The following is a 27,450-nucleotide window of genomic DNA, read 5'->3' as shown; positions in this document are numbered from 1 at the left end:
TTTTTCTGTATATGTGGTGCTGGGGAATCGAACCTAGGGCCTCATGTATCCGAGGCAGGCACTCTTGCCACTAGGCTATCTCCCCAGCCCCATCTAGTGCTATCGTAACAGGAATGTGTTTCACAAGCATGAAACACTCTGAAAATATTTGTGTTCTCCTCAGAGAGTTAAGTGTTAACTAAGGGTGTCATTATCAGGAACTCATCACTTTGCTGGCTTCCCAGAATCAAATAAATCTTGCTCATCTCTCCTCAGATTGGAATCCATCTGCTCACGCTGAGATCCAAGGATACCTCTTCAAAGTCAGCCTGTGCAAGAGAGTCCAGTAAGCTGTTATCTGTAACTACCCACAAAGTGCTGGAACTGGAGCTGTAGCTAAATGTTAGAGCAATATTTTTTAGCTCATGGACAGTGCCCAGGTCCTGTTTAGTAGCCCTAGGAGCCACAGACAAACCAATAAACCAAAACTAAATGCAAAACTCAGAATGGACTGATACTTAGCCATGTCTTCTGAGCCTGCAATGCCTATATATGAGCTATCCTCCAATCGGGGGTGGGGGAGAGGGAGAATAACTTCTCTGACTAGTGGGAAACTTAGCCTAGGCACAGAAGTTCTGATGTGTTATTCGCAAACTAATAGGTCTATGAGGAAAAAATCTCCATTAAGGGTCTCCTGTGTTTGATGGCCTAAGGAAGGCCACCTTTGTCATGAGTCTCTTCCCCAGTACAGAGCCTCCCTAGGGAGACTTGCTTGCCCAGCTGATTTAGCAAAAGCTTTTCACTGTAAATTGGGAAGTCTCTTCACAGTAAATAGAGAAGTCATGGTCAAAGATAATTAGTCTCGGGCTGGGGATATAGCCTAGTGGCAAGAGTGCCTGCCTCGGATACACGAGGCCCTAGGTTCGATTCCCCAGCACCACATATACAGAAAAAATGGCCAGAAGTGGCGCTGTGGCTCAAGTGGCAGAGTGCTAGCCTTGAGCGGGAAGAAGCCAGGGACAGTGCTCAGGCCCTGAGTCCAAGGCCCAGGACTGGCCAAAAAAAAAAAAAAAGATAATTAGTCTCCAAGAAATAGTAGCTAGGTGATATGATAATTAGAGTTCTGCCTTGACTCCAATTAGCCAGCAGAAAACCTGAAGTGGTGCTACAGCTAAAGTGGTAGAGGTGAAGAGATCAGGGACAGCACCCAAGACCAGAGGTCAAGCCTCATGACTGAACCCCCCACTCCCCCAAAACATAAGTATATGTCAATGCTGGTTATCCTCAGCATGACATCTACTTATTCTGTCTTTCTTAAGTAATACCAGTGTCCTCTCCAGCAATGTGCTTAATACACTTGAAATATGTTACTGCATATTTCTGTGTTATTTTCTCTTCATCAAGGAATACACTTATTCCAGCTCTCCTCAGCATGATTACTTCTACTCAGGGTCTTAGGATGACGTGCATTTCAAGCAACTCTCCTCAACAAGGTAAGTGTCAATGCTAGTATCCTTTAGCATGTAGTCTTGTTAATACATTTCTCATTGTCCTGAAGGTCTCCTCAGCATGAGATCTGTCTACCTCTGTTCTACTCAGCTTGGTTGAGCAGGTTTCTGTTCACTGAAGTGACCACTAGGCTCTTCAGGGCCTAGATCCTGTACTCTTCCTCATAGAATGTGATCTACTCAGGTACCCGTAATGTGGACTACGTCTGTAGCTTTCATCCTCAGAGAAGTAAGTGTCTGCTTTAGCACCCTGCAGCGTGATATGTGGATTTCACATTTTGTGTTGGCTTGGAATGCATTTCCTCCAGCCAGATTTCTTAGGAAGATACGTGTCCAGTCCAGCTGTCTTCATCAAGAAATACACCTACTCTAGGTGTATGCCTAGGTGGGGGCTCTGTCCTCAGTGGGTCGGCCTGTCATATGTTAAAGGTACTTTTCCTGGGCAAGATCCGTGTCAATTCCAGTTTTTGTCAGCATCGAGTCTGATTAGTTCAGTGCTCCATGTCATGGAATTTGTCTACTGCAGCTCAGATCAAAGCCAAAACAAAATGGAATGTGTCTTCTACAAGTCTTCTCATCATGGAATCAATCACCCATTCACCACAGGGCTTGTCAGCTTGGATATACCTTATGATTTCCTTTATCACAATGAAATGCATGTACATCTGGCCACTCAGTATGGAAGTTCATATTTCCAGTTGTACAAAAGATGGGCTATCTGTATTGCTCATTGTTTGATAATGTAATGAGGATGGACCAGCTCCTCTTCTCTGGGAAAGTGTGTAAATGTGTTCTGTACATGGAACATTTGTCCTCTAGTTCGTACCAGCATAAAATATATTTACCATGGCTATCTTAATTAAAGAATGCATGTAATCCAGCTGTCTTCACCAGGGACTGGCTCGTTCAGGTTCCTTCCCTAGAATATTTGTCCTCTTAAGTCCTTCTCAGTATTAGTTTCCTGGAGGCTGTTCTTGGCATAGGATCCATCAATTCAGGTCTGGTATACAAGGTAGGTCTCAGCCCTAGGATTCTCCTGCATGGAGTATGGGCTTCTGTATTTCTTACATGGAATGGATTGGCTCATCCAGCCTTTCTCATGTGGAATCTTATCTGTTCCAGCCTTTCTCAGCATGGAATGTGTCTGCTCCAGTGCATTGGCAATAATGTGTCTCCTCCAGCACTACTCAAAAGGGTGTCCATTTTTCCCAGTCAGAAAAATATAGCTATTCCTGCACGGTCTGAAGGACATCTCCTTTTGCTCACTGTAAGAGGGAATAGATCCATTCGAATTTTTCTTAGCTTTGAATGTATCTATCACTGCTCTTGAGAACTTGAAGTGGATCTGTTCTAAGTCTCCTCAGCACGGCAATCAAGGATTCAAGCTCTCTGTAGGAATGTGATGTTGCCCTTAGGATTTTTTATCATCAGCTCCCACTTCCTCAGCATGGAATATGTGTGCTTCTGTTCTCCTGGGCATGGAATGCATCTCTTTCAGCTCTCTTCAGTCAGGTAAGCATTTATTTGGGGCAAGCATTTCTTAGCATGGAACCATCTCCATTCTGTATTCACATGCAAGACTGAATCTTCCCTTTTTGCTAAGACCATAAAATTCATCACTTCAGTCTGTTTGATAGGTAGAATCAATATATTTGAGTTCATTCCTCAAGTCCATGTTTATCTATCTCTTTGCAGGATGGAATAAAGCTATTGTCGCTGTTTCCAGCATACAAAAATTCAAATGCAGCTCCCCTCAAACAGTAAGTATCCCCTGCTGTCCTCACTGTGGAATTTGTCTATCCCAGCTGTGTTCTGAATGGAATATATTTTATGCAGCCCCCTTCAGGAAATTTCTTTTTTTATTAATTAAATTTTGTTGACAAGGTGTTGTGCAAAAGGGGTACAGTTACATAAGAAGTCAGTGAGTACACATCTTGTGATATCTTACACTGTCATGTTTCTTTTCCTTCCTTAGATCAGGTAGGCATATATGCAATACCCACTGTACCAACATCCTATAGAGTAACCATGTAGCATACATCAAAGGAAATTCACGTAGAACTTTAAATGTAATGTCAACAATAGAATCCGCCTGTGTCCTTCTGTTGGAGTTGTTTTTGCTTATACATAATGTAAGGACGCTGACCCAAACCTGTGGAAAAACCATTTGAGAAGAAGTTTTCTGTTTTGCAGACCTGATCTCTATTGTCCCCTCTGTGTTCTCGGCTTGCCTCGCTCAACATCATTTTTTCAAGTCCTGACTATTTTCCTGTGAATACCAACATTTTATCATTTCTAATTGCTATGTAGTGTTCCATTGAGTTTAGGTACCACATTTCTTTTTTTTTGCCGTTCCTGGGCCTTGGACTCAGGGTCAGAGCACTGTCCCTGGCTTATTTTGCTCAAGGTAGTACTCTGCCACTTGAGCCATAGTGCCACTTCTGGCCGTTTTCTATATATGTGGTGCTGTCGAATCGAACCCAGGGCTTCATGTGTACGAGGCAAGCACTCTGGCCACTAGGCCATGTTCCTAGCCCAGGTACCATATATTGGTATCCATTCATTTGTAGTGGGGCATCTCATTTCTCAGGTAGCATCATATTCCTCAGGTAATACGTAACTCAACACTTAGCATGGAATCTATTTCAAATATGTGTCTTTATAGCATAGAATGTGTGTAGTACAGTCTCTCTAGAGAGACATAGAATGTGTCTCTAATGTCTCTGTACAATGGAATGATGCAATGTTCTTTCCAACATGTCATGAGCCAGTCCATGTCTCCTCCTCTTGGAATGTATATCATTCGAATCATTTCATTGAACAACACATCTACTCAGATGTCTTGAATAAGGAATGTACCTACCCTGTCTCTCCACAGCACAGATCATTTGTCCACTTGTTTTTTGGTTGTTTTATAAAGGGCACACTATTCCATCTCTGCTCAGCATAGAGTGTACCTCCTCAGGTTCTCCTCAGCATGAAACTTGAGTAAATCACCTCTCCTCCTCACAGTCAGTTTCTAGTGCATCAGAGTGCAGCTTGGAATCTATCTGTCGCTTGTCCTTTCAGCTTGTAATGCACCACCTCCAGATGTCTTCATTAGGAGCCTCTGGATGAAGCTAAGGCTCTCAGCAACGCATGTGATGAAATCAGATCTTGTCAGCAAGATAAGTGTCAACACTTTCATTCTCCAGCCTGGAATCTGGTGAGTATAGTGCTCCTTCGCATGGAGTACATCTAGCTCAGCTCTCCTCACATTGGGATCTGTTGGACTTCACTTCTACTCAGGAGGAATGTGCTTCTTTCACAAAATGTATATGCAGCACTCCATGTCCTCGTGGAACCCATCTTCCCATCTATGATGGCTTTCCTCAGGATGAAACATGTCTACTCCTGCTCTTCTCAGCATGAAATGAATCCGCAGAGCTCACTCAGGTATCATTTACAGTATAAAGAAACGATATCTGTGCAGTCCACTTCACAATGGAGCGAGAATCCAGCAGCTCTCCTCAGCAAGAAATGCACATATGCTAGCTCTCTGTATCAGGGAATGTGTCTTCTGCTGATTTCATTAGTGTACAAAGTTTCTTCAGTTCTCAACATGGAATGTGTCTCCAGCAGCTCTCTGCTCATGGAATGTTTGTTCTTCAAGTCTTCTCATCATGGGATGCTTTTCTACTATGTCTGTTTAGCATGAGATCTACTCCAGCTCTGCTGAACAAATTATATGTGTACTCCAACTCTAGTCCAGCACTATGAGGAATTGACCATCGCAGCTCTTCTCTGTGCGGAATATATGTGCCACAGCCTTGTCAACCTCTGTTCCTGCTTTGCCGCCATGAAAATCTTTGATTGCAGCTCTCCTAGGTATAATGCTTGGAAGGTGATTCTCCTCTCTTGGTTTTCATTAGGAGGCAGTGAATGTCAGGAGCACTCTAATGAATAGAATTCTTCCATAGTACCCTTTCATGGAATAGGTATCCTCCTGGTATATTGAGCGATATCATATTCATTTGAGGACACACCAAATGGAATGTTTCTGATGCAGCTTTCCTGAAGACTTGTTCTTTACTTCAGAATATTTTAACTTGGGATGTGTCTACTCTACTTTGCCTCAGTGTGGATTATAACTCCATTTACTCTTCTCAAGGAGGGGTTATGTGTATTTGGATTCTCAACAGGCTGAAATGCATCTCTTCCAGTTTTGCTTGGCGTGGAAGAAATGGAGCTGCAGGTATTACTGCAGATCTTCTGAGGAAATCCAACATAAACTACAGCCTGTACATCCTGGAATCAATCTCTTGTTATTCACCACCTCATCTACTCTTAGTATCCTTATTAGGGAATGCAACTCCCCCTAGTCTTCAAGGAATGGGATGGATAGCTCCAGTTCTACTCAGCATTGAAACCATCTTCTCCAGCTCCTTTCAGGAAGATGGGCACTCCAGATTTCACTATCATGGAATCATATTGCATCATGCTTACCATGGATTATACTACTGGTCTTTCTGTCCTGGAATCCAACCATCTGAACTCTACTAAGGTATGTGTCAACTTGGGGTCTCATTACAATAGATTTCTGTCTCCTTCCTCTTATTTCAAAATGTATATATTTTTTGTGTGTGTGTGTGTGTGTTTTTTTTTGGCCAGTCCTGGGCCTTGGACTCAGGGCCTGAGCACTGTCCCTGGCTTCTTCCCGCTCAAGGCTAGCACTCTGCCACTTGAGCCACAGCGCCGCTTCTGGCCGTTTTCTGTATATGTGGTGCTGGGGAATCGAACCTAGGGCCTCATGTATATGAGGCAGGCACTCTTGCCACTAGGCTATATCCCCAGCCCCTCAAAATGTATATTTTTCATCTTTTCAGAATGGCATAAATGCTTTGTATCTCATCTCTAGATGAAATCGATCTCCACAAAAACTTTCAGAATATTTCGACACCATCTCTTTTCAGAATGGAATATTTGAATTCTAGTTCTTCTCAGAATGGCGTTCAGTGGTTCTAGCTCCCCTAAGTAAGGTAACTATCCACTCCAGTATTGTGTTTACTACATGTGAAATGTGTTTACTACCTTTCTTTTGTTTTGAAATCCATCATTATTGTAGCATCTTTCAATAGGGGTGAAGTCAGCACCAGTTCTCTGCATCAAGGAATACACCTATTTCAGTTCTCCTTAGCATGCTTCCTTCTATTTCTCAGGATCTCAGCATGGTATGTGTTTAAAGCAGCTCTCATCAGCAAGGTAAGTATCAATGCAAGCATTCTTTAGCATGCAGTCTTGCTGCTGGCATAGTGCTCTTTGTCATTGACTGCTTCTATTGTCTCCAGCATTTGATCTGTGTACCTCCTTTCTACTCAGCATGACTGAGTACTTTTCTGCTCAATCAAGGGACCCCTAGAGCATTAAGGAGCATCGATCCTGCACTCTTCCTCAAAGAATGTGATCTCACGCATACTGCACATGGCATGCCTTTGTGACTATCATCCCCAGAAAGGTAAGCACATGTTTTAACGCCATTCAGCACTGTATGTTTTTTTTTTCCCCATTTGTACTTGGCCTGGAATACTTTTCACTCCAGCCATATTTCTTAGGAAGAATTATATCCAAAAAAAATGCACTTACTCTATGTATGCTTGCTGGGCTTCCGGTCCTCAACATGTCAGCCTAGCAAGTGTTAAAGGCAGTTCTCCTTGGCAAGGTATGCATCAACTCCAGTTTTTGTCAGCATGGAGTCTGGCTAGCTCAGTGCTCTTTGAAATGGAATACCTCACTGTAGCTCTGAACAGGCCAGTACAGTGACCAAGTCCAGTAGAGAATCGAATGTGGCTTCTACAACACTTTCCCTCATGGAGTCCATCACCCATTTACTGCAGGTTTTGCCAGCCTGGGTTTACCTGGGTATTCCTGTTATCAGTACGAAATGAACAGAGCCAGAGTATGGAAGGGTTGGTTTCCACCTGCACATAACATGGAATGTAAATCCTCTCATTTTTTGGTAAAAGTAATGAGAATGGACCAAATGTAGCATTGAGCCATGTACTCATGGAAATGTGATCCAACTAGTAGAGTTGGAAACCTCGAATGGAGTAGCTAAGAAAGAGCACATTGGTCTTGAGTTCAAGGCCCAGAACTGTCACACTCACACACAAAAAGCCTTAGCATGCTGAGGAGCTATGCTCACAGGTGTGATGCACCAGCCCTGTTCATTCTTGTTTTTTCTTTTTCTATTAATTTTTTGCTGATATTGGGGCTTGATTTTATTGCAAAATCACTTTCTCCTCACATTTATCCTCAAGACTAGTGTTCTCCCAGTTGAGTTACAGCACCTCTCTCAACTTTTTTTGGTGGTTAACTGGGGAAAAGGATCTTCCAGAATCTCTTGCTTTGGGTGTCTTTGTACAATATTCCTCATATTACTAGTATCACAGAATTACAAGCGTGAGCTACCTCTGGCCTATTAATTGTTATCCGATATAATTTTAACGAGACACCAAACTGCAAATCAGAAAGTGAGGGTGTCTACAGAAGGGACCATGAATGTAACCAGTGCTGGTTTTCCTCTCTGTAGACTCAGGGTTGTAGTCTCTTTCTTTCTCCAGGCCTTGGCAGCCAGAACCTTGTGTGTCATGTGACTGCTTTCTCATTGCAATCAAAGTGAAGAGTAAGAAATGCAGTCGCCATGCTATGTGTCCACAAAGACCAATTCTCCTTAGGTCCACTTTCCATGCTGACTATGAAATGGAGACCTCCGAGTACAGGTGCTGCTTGTGAGGTCCAAATAGGTACATTTGAGGTGGGCATGGTCTCCCAAGAATATTCTGCCTGTATATTTTGAATATTCTGCCTGATTAGAGATATTTTTTCCCTCTAGGACACCAAAGCATGAATTCTGTCTCCCCTAGTTCATTGGACTTGTAGTTTGACAACTGCCTTTCACTAATAAGAGAGAAGCCTGGGTTAAGAGGGAACCTACTAATACTAATCAGATATGAAAGAAGTGTCCAGATTCCAGGGACCCTAGATATAAGGATGAGGATCTTCATTGTCTGCTGGGAGCAGAGTCTGCACACATTGGAGCAGCATTGGACAGAGGTAGTGGATGAGGACTTTCTGGTCCCTGTTGGCTGAATGGGTTACCTCTCACCAATATTAGGAATCCATTGGATTGTGGGTGGACTCAGTGATCTTCTTAACCCACATTAGACAACCTGCATGCTCCCTACAGTCTAAAATGTTTGACAGACTCTCTCCTTCTGAGAATCCCTTATTGCCTGGAAGACTCACAGTGCCTCACTGACATCTTCCTGTCTTTCATTAGCATTGTTTTTAATTGTGTGAGGATACTATACCCCAAAAGCATTTCCTGTTACCCTGAAGCCATTCACAGACCTGGCAGCAAAAGGCATTGACAAAAAGGCAAGCATGATCGTGTTGCAAAAGTCATGATCACATTGTGAGGAAATTGTCTTTTATGTGTTTCAGTAGCAGCAGAAAACCATAGCCTGCCCACGCCTACATCAAGACAGATGAGGTGTGGGGAGATTGGCATATAACATCATTTTTGCCTCTGTGGCCCATCCTTGACTGCAACTCGATTATGGGGCAGCAGATTCTGTACAAATGTATGGGCAAGTCAGGCTTGTTTACAGCTATTACTTTCCCTCCAATCACAGGTATCAGCAAAGGGATACACAGGCCTTTTTAAAGGAGTGGTCTAGGATAGGCCATGGTCTCCTGGATGGATTGCCATTGCTGGCTTCACCGTGTACCCATAATCCTCTTGTCCTGCTGTCGAACTCCATAGAGCTCATTGTGGAATAGATGACCCTACAGCCGATCTGGTGTCCAGGTACAGTGTGCCTTGATACCACCCCACAAAGAGACACCAAAGTGGGGGACCCCTCATCCTCCACCTACTAGTCTGATGTACTTCCCCCCTCATGTCCTTCCAGATGGAACTCCACATCACACATGCCTTTGTCCATGTCTTCTTCATGAAACACCACTTGCACATTTCATATTGGTTTCTCAGGAAGTTTGATTCATCACCACTGAGAACATGGCTCCTGAATATCCATCCTGACTTTCATTCCTCACGCAGTAAATTTGTGCAACTAAATGATAAGTCAAATTGTTTCCCAAGATTCAGAGAATGACTCATTCTAATTCTTCCTAACCATGCATCTGTTTTGATTTCTATTTCGTATCTACAAATTACCTTCAGTGTTAGTTAAATAACAGTTGTGTTGCTTTCCATCAGTCTTTTCATTAAGACTAAAATGTGATTACATGTGTCACACTGTAACATGTGATTACATGTGTAACACTATAATAAATGTTTGTTTCAAAGATATTTCTGCGTTTCTGTTTCCGCAGCATTTTTAAATGTGTGTGTGATCGTGTGTGTGTGTGTGTGTGTGTGTGTGTGTGTGTGTATACTAAAGCTTGAACTCAGGGCCTTACTGTGTTACTGGGATTTTTCACACAAGAGTTCCCTTTTCCATTTGAGCCACACTTTCCTTTTAGAATTTTGCTGTTTAATTTGACATAAAGTCGTGTCATATTTGCCTGCCTGGCTGGCTTCAAACATCCATCTTCACATCTCAGCCTCCTGGGTAGTTGAGATTATAGATTTGATACACTGGCACCCAGTGTGTTTTATTTGCTTTGAGGATCTTGTATGCTCTTTCATATGACCTATAAATCACCTCGTTTTCTTCTCTGTGTATCTTTGCCAGCATATTCCTCCTCAATCCCCTGAAATATCTTCTTTGCTCCAGTCATCCTGAGTCCCTCACTATACTCCCAGGACATTGTGCTGTTCCTCCCTTTGCTCATTCTCTTCCCTATTCTTTGGGTCAATAAGCCTATCAAGTGTCAATAGGATTCCACCTGGTCCCCTCTCACTGTGAAGCTCAACTCTCAACATTTTCCTTTACTCTGAATCTGTTATGTGATTTTTTTGAAGAATGGGTTCCCTTATGGTATCCCAGGAATGAGAGGCTTCTGCGTACCTCACTGCAGTTACCATGTAACATTCTCGATTCTGCAGACCTGTGGCGGTTATGTGACTACTAAAGTGCAAGATTTGCCCAAGGACAGAATGGGTAAGTAGGATTCTTTATGCTTTGGGTGCTGTTGTTTTGTGTCGGGTTGATTGCAGGTTAGAAATGTGTGATAATTACAGGCTTCATGAGTGCAGAGTTTTGCTGCAGTTTGCTGTATTCAAATTTAGCATAGCATCCAGGTATTCATGTCTTCTTCAATGTGTGAGCAATGTTCCTGAGCATATCTCAGTATGAAATGCATCGAACTACTCTTCTAACAGGAATGTGTTTCAGAAGCATGAAATACTCTGAAAACATTTGTGTTCTCTTCAAAGAGGTAAGTGTTAACTTAGGGTGTCATTATCAAGAAATCATCACTTTGCTGGCTTCCCAGAATCAAATAAATCTTTCTTATCTCTCCTCAGATTGGAATCCATCGGCTCACACTGAGATTCAAGGATACCTCTTCAAAGTCAGCCTGTGGAAGTGAATCCAGAAGCTGTTATCTGTAACTACCCCCAAAATTCTAGAACTGGAGCTGTGGCTAAATGTTAGAGAAATACATTTTAGCAGAAAAAGCAATAGGTCATGGACAGTTCCCAGGTCCTGATTAGTTGCCCTAGGAGCCACAGAAAACCCAATGATGCCAAAACTAAATCCAAAACCCAGAATGGGCTGATACTTATCCATCTCTAACAAGCCTGCAATGCCTGTATATGAGCTATCCTCCTATGGGCAGGGGGTGTCTAATTTAGCTTCCCCTAGCAGGAAATGTGTCACAACCTTCTCCTCAACAGATGTGTGTCTCTTTTGTTTGCCTGCATGTCTGCTCTGCATAAATCCATCCATTTGAGCTTTGCAAATCAAAGCAGGTTACCATCGAAGTATCCTCTAGCATGAAGGCAAATGGGATTTGCCCTTATCAGAAAGGAATTTCTCCTATATTTGTGCTAACCATGGATGGCTTTGACGCCAGCTCTACTAGTCATGGAATCCATCTTTTCCTATTGTTTTGTGTATTAGAGTGAGCTTCAGCATGGATTAGTTCTACTCCAGTATGTGTGGGCATGGGTTTCTTTGTCCCCATCCATTGTGACCTTGTCGTGTGGGTACTGAGGGTAGGTATCCACGGGTGGTGCAGCGTACCTGAGTTTGGAATGGCTCAGGTCCAGTCTTTGTGAACCTGGAAGATGTTTCCTCTCGTTTGGTTCAATGGTAAATAGTTCCTGGCAGCTCTGCTGAGATGGAAAGTGTGTCCTCATCCTCCTGCACATGGAATTTGTGAGCTGCCAAGTGGATCACCACGCAATGAATTTCTTTCATCCTTGCTCACGTGGAAAGTACATGTTCAGTCCCCCTGAGCAAGGAATGGATTTTCATTGGCTGTTGTCAACCTAGAAAGTGTCTACTCCAGTTGTCCTCATCCTGAAGTACATGTCTTCCAGGCCTCCTCAGGGTGGATCTGTTTCTTCCAGATCTGAGGAAGAGAGATACCAAGTGTAGGGCTGGACAATCCTGAATCCATGTCCTTTAGCTCATTTCACTGTGAGAAGTACCCCTTGTGTAATTCGTTTTAGCATGTGCACCGTCTCTGAAGAGAATGTGGATATTCCAATTCTCTTAAACAACAAAGCCATGTCATCCAGCTCTCCACAGGAAGGTAAGTGTCATTTTTGTGTCTTCTTAGCAGAAAGAATGTCATGTTTGTTTCCTCAAATCTTCTCTTGACATTTCTTCTTTCCTTCTCTTGTCAGAGCATGGAGTTGATTTCTTCAATCTTTCTTCAATATGAGATCCAACAACTTTAGTGGCTTCACAGCATATTTTCTTGAGATTTACTCTGCAAGAAATCAATGTGAAGCTCCAGCCCCGCTCCGTTCCGGGGCACCATGACGCCTGCCCGCCCGCTGCTGCTGCTCTGCGTGGGCCTCCCCGCAGCTGTCGCCGAGTCGATCCGAGAGACTGAAGTCATCGACCCTCAGGATGTCCTGGAAGGTGGATACTTCTCTGGAGACCTCCCTGATGACGAGGATATCGGAGGGCCGGGGCAGGACAGCGATGACTTTGAGCTGTCAGGCTCTGGAGATATGGATGACTCAGAGGACCATAGGACCTTCCCCGAAGTGATCCATCCCTTGGTGCCTCTAAATAACCACATCCCAGAGAGAGAAGGGCCTGGGAGGCGGGTGCCCACAGAAACTGGGGAACTGGAGGAGAATGAGGTCATCCCCAAGAGGATCGCACCCTTTGGGGATGAGGATGTATCTAACAGAGTGTCCATGTCCAGCACCGCCCAGGGCAGCAACATCTTCGAGAGAATGGAAGTCCTGGAAGCTCTGATTGTGGGTGGTGTTGTGGGCATCCTCTTTGCTGTGTTCCTGATCCTGTTGCTGGTATACCGCATGAAAAAGAAGGACGAAGGCAGCTACAACCTGGGCAAGAAACCCATCTACAAGAAAGCCCCCACCAATGAGTTCTACGCATGAATGAAGCTCCTCGTGGGCACAGCTTGGACTTTTGGGGGAGGGAATCCAGAGGATTGTGAGTGATGGGCATTAGAGTTAGGGGGTGGGCACCTTCATACTGACCCGTTGGGTGTCTCCAGCTCTGATTGCCTCTCCAGCATCAGAAGAGACATCTTCCACTGTGCTGCCTCGAGCTTCTTGATTCTTTGGGCCTTACCTTAGTTATTCTGGCAGGAAAAATATATGGGGTTACCGTTGACCTTTCTAAGGGCAAGCCTGGGGCTGGGGTTTGGATCATTCAAAAGATTTTTAGATTCAAATCTAGAGCTTTTACTGAATGCATCTCATTGGAGGCCCCCCCCCCTTTGTCTTCTATAAAATCTAGAGGTGACTTGTGTGAGTCCTGGTTAGAAGTCTGCCTGGGCTGTCCTCCTTTCCCATTCTGTTCCCAGCCTGCCCCTCTGCCAGGAATCAGCACAAGGCACTAGAAGGCCCTGCACCTTGGCGCCTCGAGGCCTGTCCTCCGTGGGTGCTTCTACACTACAGGTATCTCTGTGGTAAACTTGGGGCCATTCTAGGCTCTGTCAAGTGACTTTTAGAAATCAGTCTTTTCTTTCTTCTTCTTTTTTTTTTTAATGTGTGGAGGGAGGAAGGGTTGAGGAGATGTGTGGAAAGCTCACTTTGAAGTGGATTTGTAGAGTATTTGTATATCTATTTTGTTGAAATGACCATTCATTCCTTTGTGTGCAGAGTATCTGTGCCTGGGCAAGGGTGTAGAGATGGAGAAATGTTTTTTTATCTCGTTTTGTTTGTTTGTTTTTTCCCACTGCCTATGCTAAGTTTGTATTTAATGGTTTTGTTTTTGTTCTTAGGTGTTTCTTGAAAATGAGAGGAGAGCAGGAGATGTGATTTTTATTTAAAAAAAATGTTTTTTACTATTTATAGCTTCAGACAGGGCCCCTCCCTTGTTTCTTCTTTTTTTCACCCCTCTTTTGTTAAAAAAAAGTTCAACACTCCCTGCTTATTACCTTTGCCTCTTTCTGAAGTTGCTTCCTCTAAGTTAGCTTTTTGCTGAAGCCTAATTTTCTAGAAAATCCAGATTCTAAAATATAATATAGTGGATGGTGGGGAGTTTATGTCTGTGTTCTTTCTTGTATTATTCTCCTTTCTGGTTCTAGAAAAATAGATAAATATATTTTTTCAGGATAGACTAGGGTATTTCCAATTTCATGTTGGCTGGATGGATGAGTGAGTGGATTTTTGTATGACTAGTTTTTTGTTTTTTTCCTCTTCCCTTTTCTTGCCCCATTCCTGGTGCCTTCTCCTGACTGGGCTGGAATGATTGAGGGTTGAGCATTCAAACACTTTTTCTGCCTTCTTCCTGGGACTCGGCAGAAGGGATTCTTGGATTTGCTTTCTCTGAGCCACTCACATGTGACTTGTTTAAATCAGTTCAGTTTCCATCATGTGAAGGGAGAGATATCACCTCACAGTTGCAGTGACTGACCACACCGGAAAGCTTGGTGGCTCCCTTCCTGGCCCTAGGAGAGGAGAGGATTTCCACGGATTGGGCACCTTGTGTCAGAGACCTACACTGGCATAGTGACTCACGGCTTAGCTTTGCTGAGAAAACCCTTATCTCCCTGGGCAAGGAAAAGGGACGGGAGCAGGGAGGAGGGCAATGGAAAGGGCCTGTGCTCCTGGCCTCTGCCTTTTACACAAAAGAGGCCTGGTGCATTGGCTCATGTCTTCTTATGCCATTGGCTGGAGTGGGTGGGAATCAGGCTCCTTTACTGCATCCAGTGGCTCCTGTCATTACCCCAGCCCCGGGTCCCAGCTGGCTGGGTCTTCTTCTGGCCCCAGTCCCCTGTATTGGAATGAGCACCTTTCTGTAGTCCCTCTGATGCTGTTGTCTGTTACTTATTTTATATATATATATATATATATATATATATATATAAGATAATAAAACCTGGTATGTTCTAGACCGACAAAAAAAAAAATCCATGTGAAGAATCTACTCAGCATTGCATGGGTGTTTTCCAATCTTCTTCAACAGAGACCTTATGTGTCTGTGGATTCCTCAGTATGAAATGCTTCTAAATCCCCTTCTCTGTCAGGGAGATGTCTAATAGGCATGGAATACTCTCTAACACTTTTTATTCTCTCCCCAGAGAGAAAAGTGTTAACTGCAGTCTTTTCATCACTATTTCCCTTCCCATAATGTAATCAGTCTTTTCTATTTGTCCTCAGATTGGAATCTATCTTCTCAGGTTGAAGACAGAAGATTCCAATTCAAAGCCATGGCATGGAAAAGAGTTTGTAAGATTTATAATTTTTTTTTTTTTTTGGCCAGCCTTGGGCCTGGACTCAAGGCCTGACCACCATCTCTGGCTTCTTGTTGCTCAAGGCTAGCACTCTGCCACTTGAGCCACAGCGCCACTTCTGGCCATTTTCTATATATGTGGTGCTGGGGAATCGAACCCAGGGCTTCATGTATATGAGGCAAGCACTCTTGCCACTAGGCCATATTCCCAGCCCCGAGTTTCTAAGATTTAACTGCAATTATCCACAAACTCAATGTAGCTCAAGTGGTAGAGTGGTAATGTTGAGAGAAAACAGTCACTGATAGAGACCTAACCCCAAGTTCAATTCCTAGTGTTGACACAAAACAAGAAAACAAAGAATGGAGACTTAACCATCTCTTTTCAGCCTCCAACGGCTGCATCTGCATTTCTTCTTAAATTAAGATATCTAAATGTGTCTATTTCTTCTCCTCAATACAGATGGGAGCCCTTGGTTTCCCTGTTGTATGAGATGCATTACTTGCAGGACTTTTCTGCATGTTATCGATCTCTTTCAACTCTGCATATCAAGGTAGTTTTCCAGAGAACGATCCTTCAGTTTGTAGGCCCAGGACTTCTGTCATTCTCAGCAAGGAATGTCTCCTACATTTGTCCTGACTGTGAAAGGCTTTGACTCAAGTGCTAGTAGGCATGGTATACATGTCTTCTCATGCAACTGTTGTTGGAATGAGTATAATCATGGAGCTGTTATTCTCTAGCACATGTAGTTAGGGGGGATTTTTGATCATCAGTCATTACCCTGGTATGTGACTACTCAGGGCAGCTCTCCATGAAATGTGTCTGTCAGATTGTCCAAATGTGGAATATCTCAGGTTTAGCCTTTGTGAACATTTCAAGTTTAGTCCTGTACTTCCCTGATTCCACACCTTCTGCTCACCTCAGTGCAAGGAGAATATCCCTTGAAATTCCCTTTAGCATGAAATCCGTGTGAACCTCCTTTCCAGGGAATCCAGTGACTATATTTAAATTCTCCATAGTGCTGGCCCCATCTAATCCAGTCTGCCCCAGAAAGGTAAGTGTCATTTTGATGTCTCTGTAAGATTCAGTCCTCCTTGTTTGCTCTGTTTTTCTCTTGATGTTTGTCCTTTCTTTCTCTCTTGAAAGCATGGAATCGATTTCTTCAGTATCTCCTCAACATGGCATCCAACCACTCATGGTTCTTCATCAATACATATCTTCTCCAAATCTACTACAAAAGGACTTGGTGTGCAGAAATCTCTTTAGTATAACTTGGGTGTCCATTGGTCTTCTTCAGTATAGAAACAAGGTCCCACTGGACTCATTAGTATGATGTGAATCAAACCACTTTTCTCATGGAGGAAAGTGTTGAGTAGACATGGAATGTACTCTCAGATGAATTTTGCTCTCTTCAAAAAGGTAAGTGTTTTTGGATAGATACCCAACAGTGGGGCTGCTGGGTCATAGGGGAGTTCTATATTGAGCCTTCTGAGGAATCTCCATACTGCTTGCCAGAGTGGCTGAACCAGTTTACATTCCCACCAACAATGAAGTAGGGTTCCCTTTTGGGCACATCTCCTCCAACAATTGTTATTATTAGTTTTCTTGATATATGACATTCTTGCTGGGGTGAGATGGAATCTCAATGTTGTTTTGATTTGCATTTCCTTTATGGCCAGTGATGTAGAGCATTTTTTCATATGTCTCTTGGCCATTCTCATTTCCTCATCAGAGAAGTTTCTTTGTAAGTCTTTAGCCCACTTGATGAGGGGGCTATTGGTTCTTTGCAGTTTTGTTTTGGAAGAAGGTAATTTTTTTAGTTCTGCATATATTTTAGAGATGAGGCCTTTGTCTGTTGAATGTCCGGTAAAGATCTTCTCCCAGTCTGTGGGCTTTCTGTTTATCTTGAGAGCTATGTCCTTTGCCGTGCAGAAGCTCTGGAGTTTGATGCAGTCCCATTTGTCCAACCTTTCTTTGATTTGTAGCCTTTCAGGGTCTTTGTTAAGGAAGTTCTGTCCTGTGCCAAGGAGCCCAAGTGTTTCTCCTACTCCTTCCTTGAGTGTCTTCAGGGTGCCTGTTTTGATTTCAAGGTCTTTAATCCATTTGGAATTGATTTTGGTGCAGGGTGATATATAAGGATCTAGTTTTAGTTTGTTGCATGTGTTGAGCCAGTTTTGCCAGCACCACTTGTTAAAGAGGCTATCTTTCTTCCATACTATTGTTTTAGCTCCTTTATCAAAGATTAAGTAGGCATAGTTCTGTGGGTTTAATTCTGGGTCTTCAATTCTGTTCCATTGGTCTTCAGGCCTGTTCCGGTGCCAATACCAAGCTGTTTTTATTACTATAGCTTTATAATACAGCTTGAAGTTGGGTATTGTAATTCCTCCAGCACTATTTTTTCTTCTTAGGAGTGTTTTTGCTATTCTAGGTCTTTTATTGTTCCATATGAATTTCTGGATTGCTTCCTCTATTTCATTAAAGAATGGTGTTGGGATATTAATGGGTATTGCATTGAATTTGTAGATAGCCTTTGGCAATATTGCCATTTTGATTACATTAATCCTCCCAATCCAGGAGCATGGGAGGTTTTTCCATTTTCTTAGTTCTGACTTAATTTCATTTTTCAAGCTTTTAAAGTTCTCTTCAAAGAGGTCTTTCACTTCTTTGGTTAAGGTTATTCCTAGGTATTTTATGTTTTGGGGGGCTATTGCAAAAGGAGTTGCTTTCCTGATTTCAGCCTCGGTCTTCGGGTTGTTAGCATAGAGAAAGGCCGTTGATTTTTGAAGGTTTATTTTATGTCCTGCAACTTTGCCAAAGTTTTGTATCAGCTCTAGTAGCTTGGGGGTAGAGTCTATGGGATTCTTTAGGTATAGGATCATGTCATCTGCGAAGAGAGAAAGTTTAACTTCATCTTTTCCTATTTGGATCCCCTTTATATTCTCTTCTTGCCTAATTGCTCTGGCTAGGAATTCTAGTACTATGTTGAAGAGCAGGGGAGAGAGTGGACATCCCTGCCTTGTTCCTGATTTTAAAGGGAATGGCTTTAGTTTTTCACCATTTAGAGTTATGCTTGCTGTTGGTTTGTCATAAACTGCCTTGATTATATTCGGGAATGTTCCCTGGAATCCCAGTTTTTCCAGGGCTTTTAGCATAAATGGGTGCTGGATTTTATTGAACCCCAAACAAAATCACAGTAATGCCACCAGCACAACAATGTTCATCGCAGCACAATTTGTCATAGCGAGAAGCTGGAACCAACCCAGATGCCCCTCCATAGATGAATGGATCAGGAAAATGTGGTACATTTACACAATGGAATTTTATGCCTCTATCAGAAAGAATGACATTGTTCCATTTGTAAGGAAATGGAAGGACTTGGAAAAAGTTATACTAAGTGAAGTGAGCCAGACCCAAAGAAACATGGACTCTATGGCCTCCCTTATTGGGAATAATTAGTACAGGTTTAGGCAAGCCATAGCAGAGCATCACAAGGCCCAATAGCTATACCCTTAGAAACACATAAGATGATGCTAATTGAAATGAACTCCATGTTATGGAAACAAGTGATATATCACAGTTGTAACTACTTTCAACGTCCTATGTGTATGTGTAGTTTCTATTATTGATAATGTTTTGTATCACCTTCCTATGTTTGTACCTACACTATCTCTGTAATCTTATCTGAGTATATTGGAAACCGTGTTTACTGGTATTGGAAGTAGAAAATTCAAAGGGAATACCAAATTTGAGAGACACAGGGTAAAAAAAGAGAAATAACTACAAAAGCAATACTTGCAAAACTGTTTGGTGTAAGTGAACTGAACACCTGGGGGGGGGAGGGAAAGGGGGGAGGCAGGAGGGCATGAGGGACAAGGCAACAAACAGTACAAGAAATGTATCCAATGCCCAACGTATGATACTGTAACCTCTCTGTACGTCAGTTTGATAATAAAAATTTGAGAAAAAAAAATAACAAGAAAAAAAAAAACAAAAAGGTAAGTGTTGGGGCTGGGGATATGGCCTAGTGGCAAGAGTGCCTGCCTCGGATACACGAGGCCCTTGGTTCGATTCTCCAGCACCACATATACGGAAAACGGCCAGAAGCGGCGCTGTGGCTCAAGTGGCAGAGTGCTAGGCCTGAGCGGGAAGAAGCCAGGGACAGTGCTCAGGCCCTGAGTCCAAGGCCCAGGACTGGCGCAAAAAAAAAAAAAAAAAAAAAAAAAAAAAAAAAAAAAGGTGAGTGTTCACTTAGGGTATCTATCTCATAAACTCATGACTTTTTTCCCTTCCCAGGATGAAACTAACCTTTCCCATCTTTCCTCAGGTTGGATTCCATCTTCTGAGTTTGAGATCAGAGGATCCTGATGCAAAGTCAATCAGTGCTGAAAAATTGGTGAGCCTTATCTGAAATTACCCTGCAAAAATCTGCAAAAGTGGAGCTATGGTTCTAGTAGCAGGAAAAGAAGATAACCAAAACCCCAATAGCATAATCAGGTGAGACTTAATCATCCCTTCTCTTCCTGCCAAAGCCTATATTTGCACTCAGCAAATTTTCTTGCCTCAGCAAGACACATGTTTAATTTTTCTACTCTGGGCTGATGGGTTGTCTCCCATTTGCCTGTTGGCTTGAGGTGCATTACGTGCAGGTTGTCTCTGAATGTAACCCATCTATTTCAACAGTGCTAATGAAGGTAGATCTTTTTTGAAGGAGCCAAAGCATGGAGGCAAATGGTTTCTGCCCTTCTCAGCAAGGAATGTTTCCTACCTATATCCTTTCCCTTGGAAAGCTTTGATTCCAGCTTGTTAGGCATGATATCTATATCTTCCTATTCCCTGTGGATGGAGTGAGTTTCAGCATGGAGTATTTCTTCTCCTGCAGCTGTGCACATTGTGTTCTTCATTGATTATGACCCTGGCATATGGATACTGAGGGTACCTCCCCATGGAATGTATATCTCACTCTCCCTGAATATGGATATCTCTGCTGCAGCTTCTGTGAACATGGAAGATTTCTCCTCCAGCATGGGGCAAGATGTAATGTGATTCCTGCAACTTTCCTCAGAATGGAAAGTGCTTCATCTATCCTCCTGAGCATGGAAAGTATGTGCTGCCCAGCGTTGCACCATGTAATGGCGCTCTTCCATCCTTGCTCATGAGGAAAGTGCATATTCTCTCTTTCTTCACAATGTAATAAGGATATTTTTAAAGATTATTTGCTATCCATACATATAGAAGACAACATATGTTAAACACTATTTACCAGACTTGGTCCTAAGGCCTGATCTTTATCAACTTAGGAAGCAAGATCATGAGATCAAGTTTCTATCACATATCCGGAGCCACATTGCGACAATCTGTACAAACTCATTACTTTAGGGTGTATTGGCACCAGGACTCCCACAATTTATGGCAACATCAGCTGGAAGTAAATGCCCACCTTCAAGATGAGATAAAAGCCATCCAAGGAGGAGTTTTCTGGCTGGACAGAAATAACTGGCTTTGCAGCAATGATTGTTTTTGACCTGTGATTGGAAATCTAGTCATGTCTATGTAACACCTTACAAATATAATGCCTCTGAATGTGAATGGAAAAATATACAAATGCTTATAGATGGAGCCATAGTAAATGGTTCTTTAAGTGAGTAAAGTTTATACTGAGAGGTTTTTGAAGCTTTTCAAAAGAAATTAATAACTTTCTATTCTGTTGATGACATTTCCCAGGGACTAGCCCAAACTAGCCCAAACCTTAGCAGGATTAGGTACCATGGGGTGGTGGCTCAGTATTATATATAGTACTGGAATTGCTTCTATTGCCTTTATACTTATGTTATGTGTTTTTACCTTAGGATACTGTTCTATCATAGCAGTAATGAAGCGTTTTGCTAAGAATAGATCTTCTGATATTTTCCTCACTTCCCTTAAACATACTAGAGAAGCAACTGTGGAAAATAATAAAGGGGGCATTGTGGGAGAATAATTTCTCTGATCAGTGGGAGACCTAGCCTAGGCACAGAAGTTCTGATGCCTTATTAGCAAACTAATAGTCCTATGAGGAACAATCTCCATTAATGAGTCTCCTGTTTTTGTTGGCCAAAGGAAGCCACTTTGTCATGAGACTCCCTCTTCCCTTCGCCCCCTCCCCCCCATAGAGCCTCCCTGGGGAGACTTGTTTTCCCAGCTGCTCCAGAAAAAGCTTTTTCACAGTAAATAGGGAAGTGTTTTTACAGTAAATAGGGAAGTGGATGGTCTAAGATAATTAGTCTTGAGGAAATAGTAGCTAGGTGATAGAGTTCTGCCTTGACTGGTTTAATCCTTTGTTGTAGTAGCAACACCCTTTGTAGTAGGGATGTCCTTTGTAGTAGTGACTGTTATGTCCAAGTCACAAGAAGACCACCAAGATGACCACCAAGAGCCAGACATTCCAAAATGCAAAAGCAAGGCTTTATTCAGGCGAGCTGCAGAGGTCGGGCCTCATCCTACACACCTATGCATTGTAGGTTAGGAGGAAGGCCCTGAGCTGAGATTTCACAGAGTTTATAAAGGCAAAAAACCAAGCTACAGCAATAAGGTGTTCAAGCAAGATTAGGATACGGGTACAAATCTGATTGGCTCAGGGCTCAAGGCATTCCAGGGTGGTTAGAGTTAAGCATTCCCAGGTGCTTAGAGTTAAGCAAGGAGTTTCTTGACCAGCTGGGCCCTAATAAGCTTGTCCTGCTAGCCAGGATAATTGGTGCCCTGGGTTACTCATAGTTTAAACAGACAAAACGGGGGCTGCCTGAAAATGGGGTTTACTTTAACTCTTCAGCGTCACCTTTAGTACTAGCGACAACCTTTCTAGTAGCAAAATCCCTTCCAGTAGGGACATCCACAACTTTTGTATTCATATGGATATCTTTCTGTATTAATTTTACTCTTGAAGTTGTGAATTGATTTCTAACCCTATATAAACCCTGGCCCTCCTAAAATAAAGTGTGCATTGGTCCACTTGCCTCTACATTCCCCATGTCCTGACAATGGTTGCAGTCACCTGGGTCCAACAAACAATAACAAAGCTTTGTGAGGAAATCAAGCAGTCCAAACTGTACCCAATACTGTCAGTTCTTTAACTACTACTCATCCTTCCTCCCTCAACTCCCTGCTGAAGGATGCAGCCTTGTGATTGGATGGAAATGTGAACCTGGTACCTGGGAGGATGTCTCACAGGTTACAGAAACATTGAGAGTGCAGTTAACCACTGCAAAGTCACAGATGGCCTGCAAATGGAACAGTTTGTTGCCTGTTGGTTCCCAATTTTGATTGTATCTTTTTTGTTTAAAATGTCTTTATCACGTAACAAATGGTTGTGGGAATTGCAGGGGAAGTAAATTAAAAGTAGAAAAGATAATTCATCATATGTCAATTGAGAAAAATGATGAATATTACAAAATCATTTGGCAGTAAGAGGTGGTGTCTTACCTCCCCTCCCCCAGGGGCTTGTTACAGATGGTGCCAAGCTCCATTAGCCCCAAGGACTTTTAGAGGATGCTACATAAAGAAGGTATCCAGGGCTGAGAACATGGCCTAGTGGCAACAATGAATGCCTGGTATACATGAAGCCCTAGGTTCAATTTCTTGCACCACATATATACAAATCCCAGAAGTGTTGCTGTGGCTCAAGTTGGCAGAGTGCTAGCCTTGAGCAAAAAGAAGCCAGGGACAGTGCTCAGGCCCTGAGTTCAAGCCCCAGGACTGGCAAAAAATAAAAATAAAAAATAAGAAAAAGAAGGGATCCATACTCTAATGAACCGGGCACGGGTAGATTAAGCTAAGTTAGATGAGGTTGTTAGTTTTTTCAAGGGGAATTGCTATGCTGATACTATCATGTACCTAACAGGGTGGCTGAGGCTGTAGGGAGGATCTCTTGAGCCCAGGAGTTTAAGGCCAGCCTAGGCAACATAAGGAAACCCACTTTTTTTTGTCCTGGGATTTGAATGGATTTATAGCTGGTGCCAGGGGCTTATGTATGTAATCCTAGCTACTCAGGAGGCTGAGAGGTGAGAATCTTGATATACAGCCTGTACATAAGTCACGTAAGTTTGACAGACTCTTTTTCTTTCTTTCTTTTTTTTGCCAGTCCCAGAGCTTGAACTCAGGGCCTGACCACTGTCCCTGGCTTCTTTTTGCTCAAGGCTAGCACTCTACCACTTGAGCCACAGTTCCCCTTCTGGATTTTTCTATATATGTGGTGTTGAGAAATCGAATCCAGAACTTCATTTATGAGGTGAGCACTCTACCACTAGGGCATATTCCCGCCCAAATCTGACAGACTCTTGTTTGTGGTAGAGCTCCAGCCTTGAGCAAAAAAAGCCCAGGCCCAGAGTTCCTGCCCCAGGACTGGCAGAAAAAAAAAGAGCAAAAAGTGAACTCCAGATCAACTTTTTTGTTAATTTCATTTTTGTTTTTTTGGCCAGTCCTGGGGCTTGAATTCAGAGCCTAGGCTCTTTCCCTGAGCTTCTTGTTTTTTGGGGGGGCCAGTCCTGGGCCTTGGACTCAGGGACTGAGCACTGTCCCTGGCTTCTTCCCGCTCAAGGCTAGCACTCTGCCACTTCAGCCACAGCGCCGCTTCTGGCCATTTTCTGTATATGTGGTGCTGGGGAATGGAACCTAGGGCCTCTTGCCACTAAGCTATATCCCCAGCCCCCCTGAGCTTCTTTTTGATCAAGGTTAGCACTCTACCATTTGTGCCACAGCACCACTTCTGGCTTTTTCTGTGTATTTGGTACTGAGGAATCCAACCCAGGGCTTTCATGCATGCCTAGACAAGCACTTGACCTCTAAGCCACATTCCCAGCCCCCAGCTCAATGTTAATGGTAAGTTGAGGAAGGATGCTATGGTGACCTGAGGAGAATCAGGAGATTCCAGGCACAATGGGGGCCATGGTGGAAAGACTTAAGTAGGGTTATGGGTGGGGGCAGGGTCCCAGGTAGCTGGAGGGTTCCAAGAGTTTATAATGCAGTTCTGGCTATTGGAACCTCTAGTTTGAGCACATCTCCGGTTCCTATTACCTGAGAGGTGATATTTAGATTAAGATTCTTGGCTGGAGGGTAGTCAGTGGGCCAAACTGTGGGAACAATATTGAGTTATATAGACCAAAGCAGATTTCTATCCCATGTTACCAGATCTTCTGATTTTTCAAGAGAAGAGGGAAATCTAGTTTGTTTTATTAAAAACCAACATGTATTTTACTAAATTGAAAATGTCGACTCCAATTCGAACAATAGTAGTGTGGGCCAACTCAAATTTCCATTTGTGACCTGAAACTGGCCCTGGGCAGTCCAGTTTGTGACCTTTGGTGACTGGCAAGTGTGTCTCCAGGTTTCTGTCCCTGCTAGGCATTAGTGCCAGGTACAAAATGGCCTTCCAGAGGCATCTTAGCTTGCACATGTCCAAAATTGTCACTTGTCCCTTCCTCTAAGTCATTCTGGTTCCTGTTCTTAGTGATGAGCCAGGAAGTAAATCATAGTCAGGTCCAGACATCTGGGGAGCTCATGGACCCTTTGCCTTCCTTCCTTCTCGCTCTTTGTTAGTCTCCAGCATGTCCTCCTGGCTGTAGTTATGGTCAGTGCCCAGAATCCACATCCCTTCTCCATTCTACACCACTGACTTCAGCCACTTGAGGCTATTTTCTTTTGGCAGGGGAATGTGTATTGGGGTTTGAACTCAGGGCTCACATTTCCAAGGCAAAACTTCACCACATCACTGCTAAACTACATCTCAAGCCCTGTTTTCGTTCTTGTTTCTTCCTTTCTTTTTATCTCCCTGTCCTTCCCCTTTCCCTCTTCTCCCTTTTTTCATCTCCTTCCCTCCTCTTTTCTCCTTTGCACTAGTCCAGAGGCTTCATTCAGGGCCTGAGTGCTGATCCTGAGCTTTTTCACTCCAGGCTTGTGTTTTACTACCAGAGCTGCTACAAGTTCCCTTTGAGTCTATTGGTGGTTAATTGGAGATAGGGGTCTCCTGGACTTTTGTGCCTGAGCTGGCTTTGAACAAAGCTGATGGCTTTGATCTTCACATCTTAGATTCCTGATGTAGCTAGGATTACAAGCATGACCCACCAGCATCCAGCTCTGAAATCAGTACTCTTTGTTGTTGTTGTTGGTGGTGGTGGTGTAATGCCCATTGTAATGCCCAAGTCGAGAGAGAGACCCACCAAGACCACCACCAAGAGCCAGACATTCTGAAATCCAAAAAGCAAGGCTTTATTTAGGCGAGTTGCAACTCGGGCCTAGCCTCTTACACCAATGCAGTGGAGATAGGGAGGAAGCCCTGAGCTGGATTTTTACAGGACTTATAAAGGCAAAAACTATGAAATTTACAGCAAGCAAGTGTTAGGGCAGAATTAGGGTAGGGATGGAGGGCTGATTGGATCAGGGCTAGGGGCATCCTAGGGGAGTCAAAAGTTATCAAGGAAGTTTCCTGACTGTCTGGGTCTGTTTCTAGTGTCTTTTTTATCTCATACTTTGTGCAGTCCTTCCCAAGGCCAGGCACAGCACAGAGTAGCTTCTTTACTTGTAGATAGGTTTTTTCAAGGAATTTACAAGTGCTATAGGGAGTCTGGCTTTAGGGTTGTTAAAGAATTTGCAGCTTAACAGCTTTAGCAAAAACAAATCAGTTCCTGAAACTTAAGCATACTCAGGGTCATTTATATTTTAATGTAAACAACAAATTGACTAACACCTCACAACAGAGTCACTTTAATTTAACCCTTCATTGGTGGTAGCAAGGCTTGAACTCAGGGCCTGGGCTCTGTCCCTGAGCTCTTTTTTACTCAAGGCTAGCACTCTACCATTTTCAGCCACAGCTCCACTTCTGGTTTTTGAGTGATTAATTGGAGATGAGTCACTCAGACTTTCCTGCTCTGGCTGGCTTTGAACCACAACCCTGAAATCTCAGCCTTCTGGGTAGCAAGGGTTACAACTGTAAGCCCCCACTGGTATCTGGCTCAAATAAGGTGCTTAACTCCCATTTCCTTTCTAAAACTTAGAATTAAAGAAGAAAGAAAAAAAAGAAAGGAGAAAGAAAGAGAGAGAAAGAAGGAAAGATAAAACGTAACCCAGGCCAGAGCACTTCTTTTGCCCTGATTTGATTCCTGCCAGAGCAAGGACCAGGAAGAAATAAAGAACTGTGAATAGAGTAATGGAGACTTGTGGAACAAGGTGGGAGCTTGGTAAGTGTGCAAATACTCTCTTATGCATCTCATTAGTCTTAACTTGTGGTCTGTGGGAAATGATGGTCGGCTAGCTAGGTTACAGCAGCCTGAGAAGAAGCTGATGGGTGTGTAGCACCCTCTAGTGGGAATCCTGAGAGGGAGCCAAATTGCTGGATTCCTTTCTGTTATATCTGGAGGACTGCAAGACATGCCTTCCAGGTTCTGCTTCCCTGGCCCTTCTACTCCTGAAGGTAGGTAGCAAGATGTTGCCTCTACTCCTGCTCCACTGAAGTCTGGAATGCTCCTCAGGGTTGCAGGACTGAGACATGTTATTCAGGAAAATAAAGGAAGGATGCTGAAAAGGAGGGCTGGAGGGACAGGGAAGTGTAAAGCCAGGGTAGGGAAAAGCAGGAAGCTGTGTATGGGAGTCTCTTCTGTAGAGGGGAATCTCTTCTTTAGAAAAGCTCTATTATTTATTTATTTATTGTCAGTCATGCGGCTTGAATTGTGAGCCTGGGTGGCTGTCCCGGAGCTCTTCAGCTCAAGCCTAGCGCTCTATTACTTGAGCCACAGCCCCTATTCTGGTTTTCTGTTGGTTCACTGGAGATAAGAGTCACACGGGATTTTCTGCTTGGGCTGGCTTTGAACTGTGAACCTTTGTTCTCAGCCTCCTGGGTAGCTAGGATTTCAGGGGTAAGCTACTAGCACTTGCCTAGAAAGGCCCTATTTTTACATTGTGTGTGTGTGTGTGTGTGTGTGTGTGTGTGTGTGTGTGTGTATGCATGACATTAAGAGGGAAGTCCAATAGAGTTGGGATTCTTCTCAGAGGAGGTAATTTCTTTTTGAAGTTGTGCAAAAATTGTCATGTGATCAAGAAGCCTTTGGAGAAATTTAATGGTTGTGGTGGCAAAGGGAACCCTTGTCCCTCCATCACCCCTTTC

At 43.3% G+C, this 27,450-nt stretch overlaps 1 protein-coding gene across 1 annotated transcript; it reads left to right on the top strand.

The window, feature by feature from the left end:
• Nucleotides 1–12,423: 12,423 nt before the first annotated feature.
• Nucleotides 12,424–13,187, top strand: LOC125348552 (syndecan-4-like). The gene has a single exon (XM_048341862.1). The coding sequence runs from the start codon at nucleotides 12,424–12,426 to the stop codon at nucleotides 13,018–13,020; it is 597 nt and encodes a 198-aa protein (XP_048197819.1). The 3' UTR covers nucleotides 13,021–13,187.
• The last annotated feature ends 14,263 nt before the right edge of the window (nucleotides 13,188–27,450 follow it).

Source organism: Perognathus longimembris, chromosome 1, assembly GCF_023159225.1.
Source record: "Perognathus longimembris pacificus isolate PPM17 chromosome 1, ASM2315922v1, whole genome shotgun sequence".
Taxonomy (NCBI): domain Eukaryota; kingdom Metazoa; phylum Chordata; class Mammalia; order Rodentia; family Heteromyidae; genus Perognathus; species Perognathus longimembris.
Note: the sequence above shows the minus strand (reverse complement) of the source record. Positions and strands in the feature narration are given on the sequence as shown.

What these genes read in the sequence shown, in the direction of transcription:
- LOC125348552 (XM_048341862.1), top strand. Translation starts at nt 12,424, where the DNA reads ATGACGCCTGCCCGCCCGCTGCTGCTGCTCTGCGTGGGCCTCCCCGCA.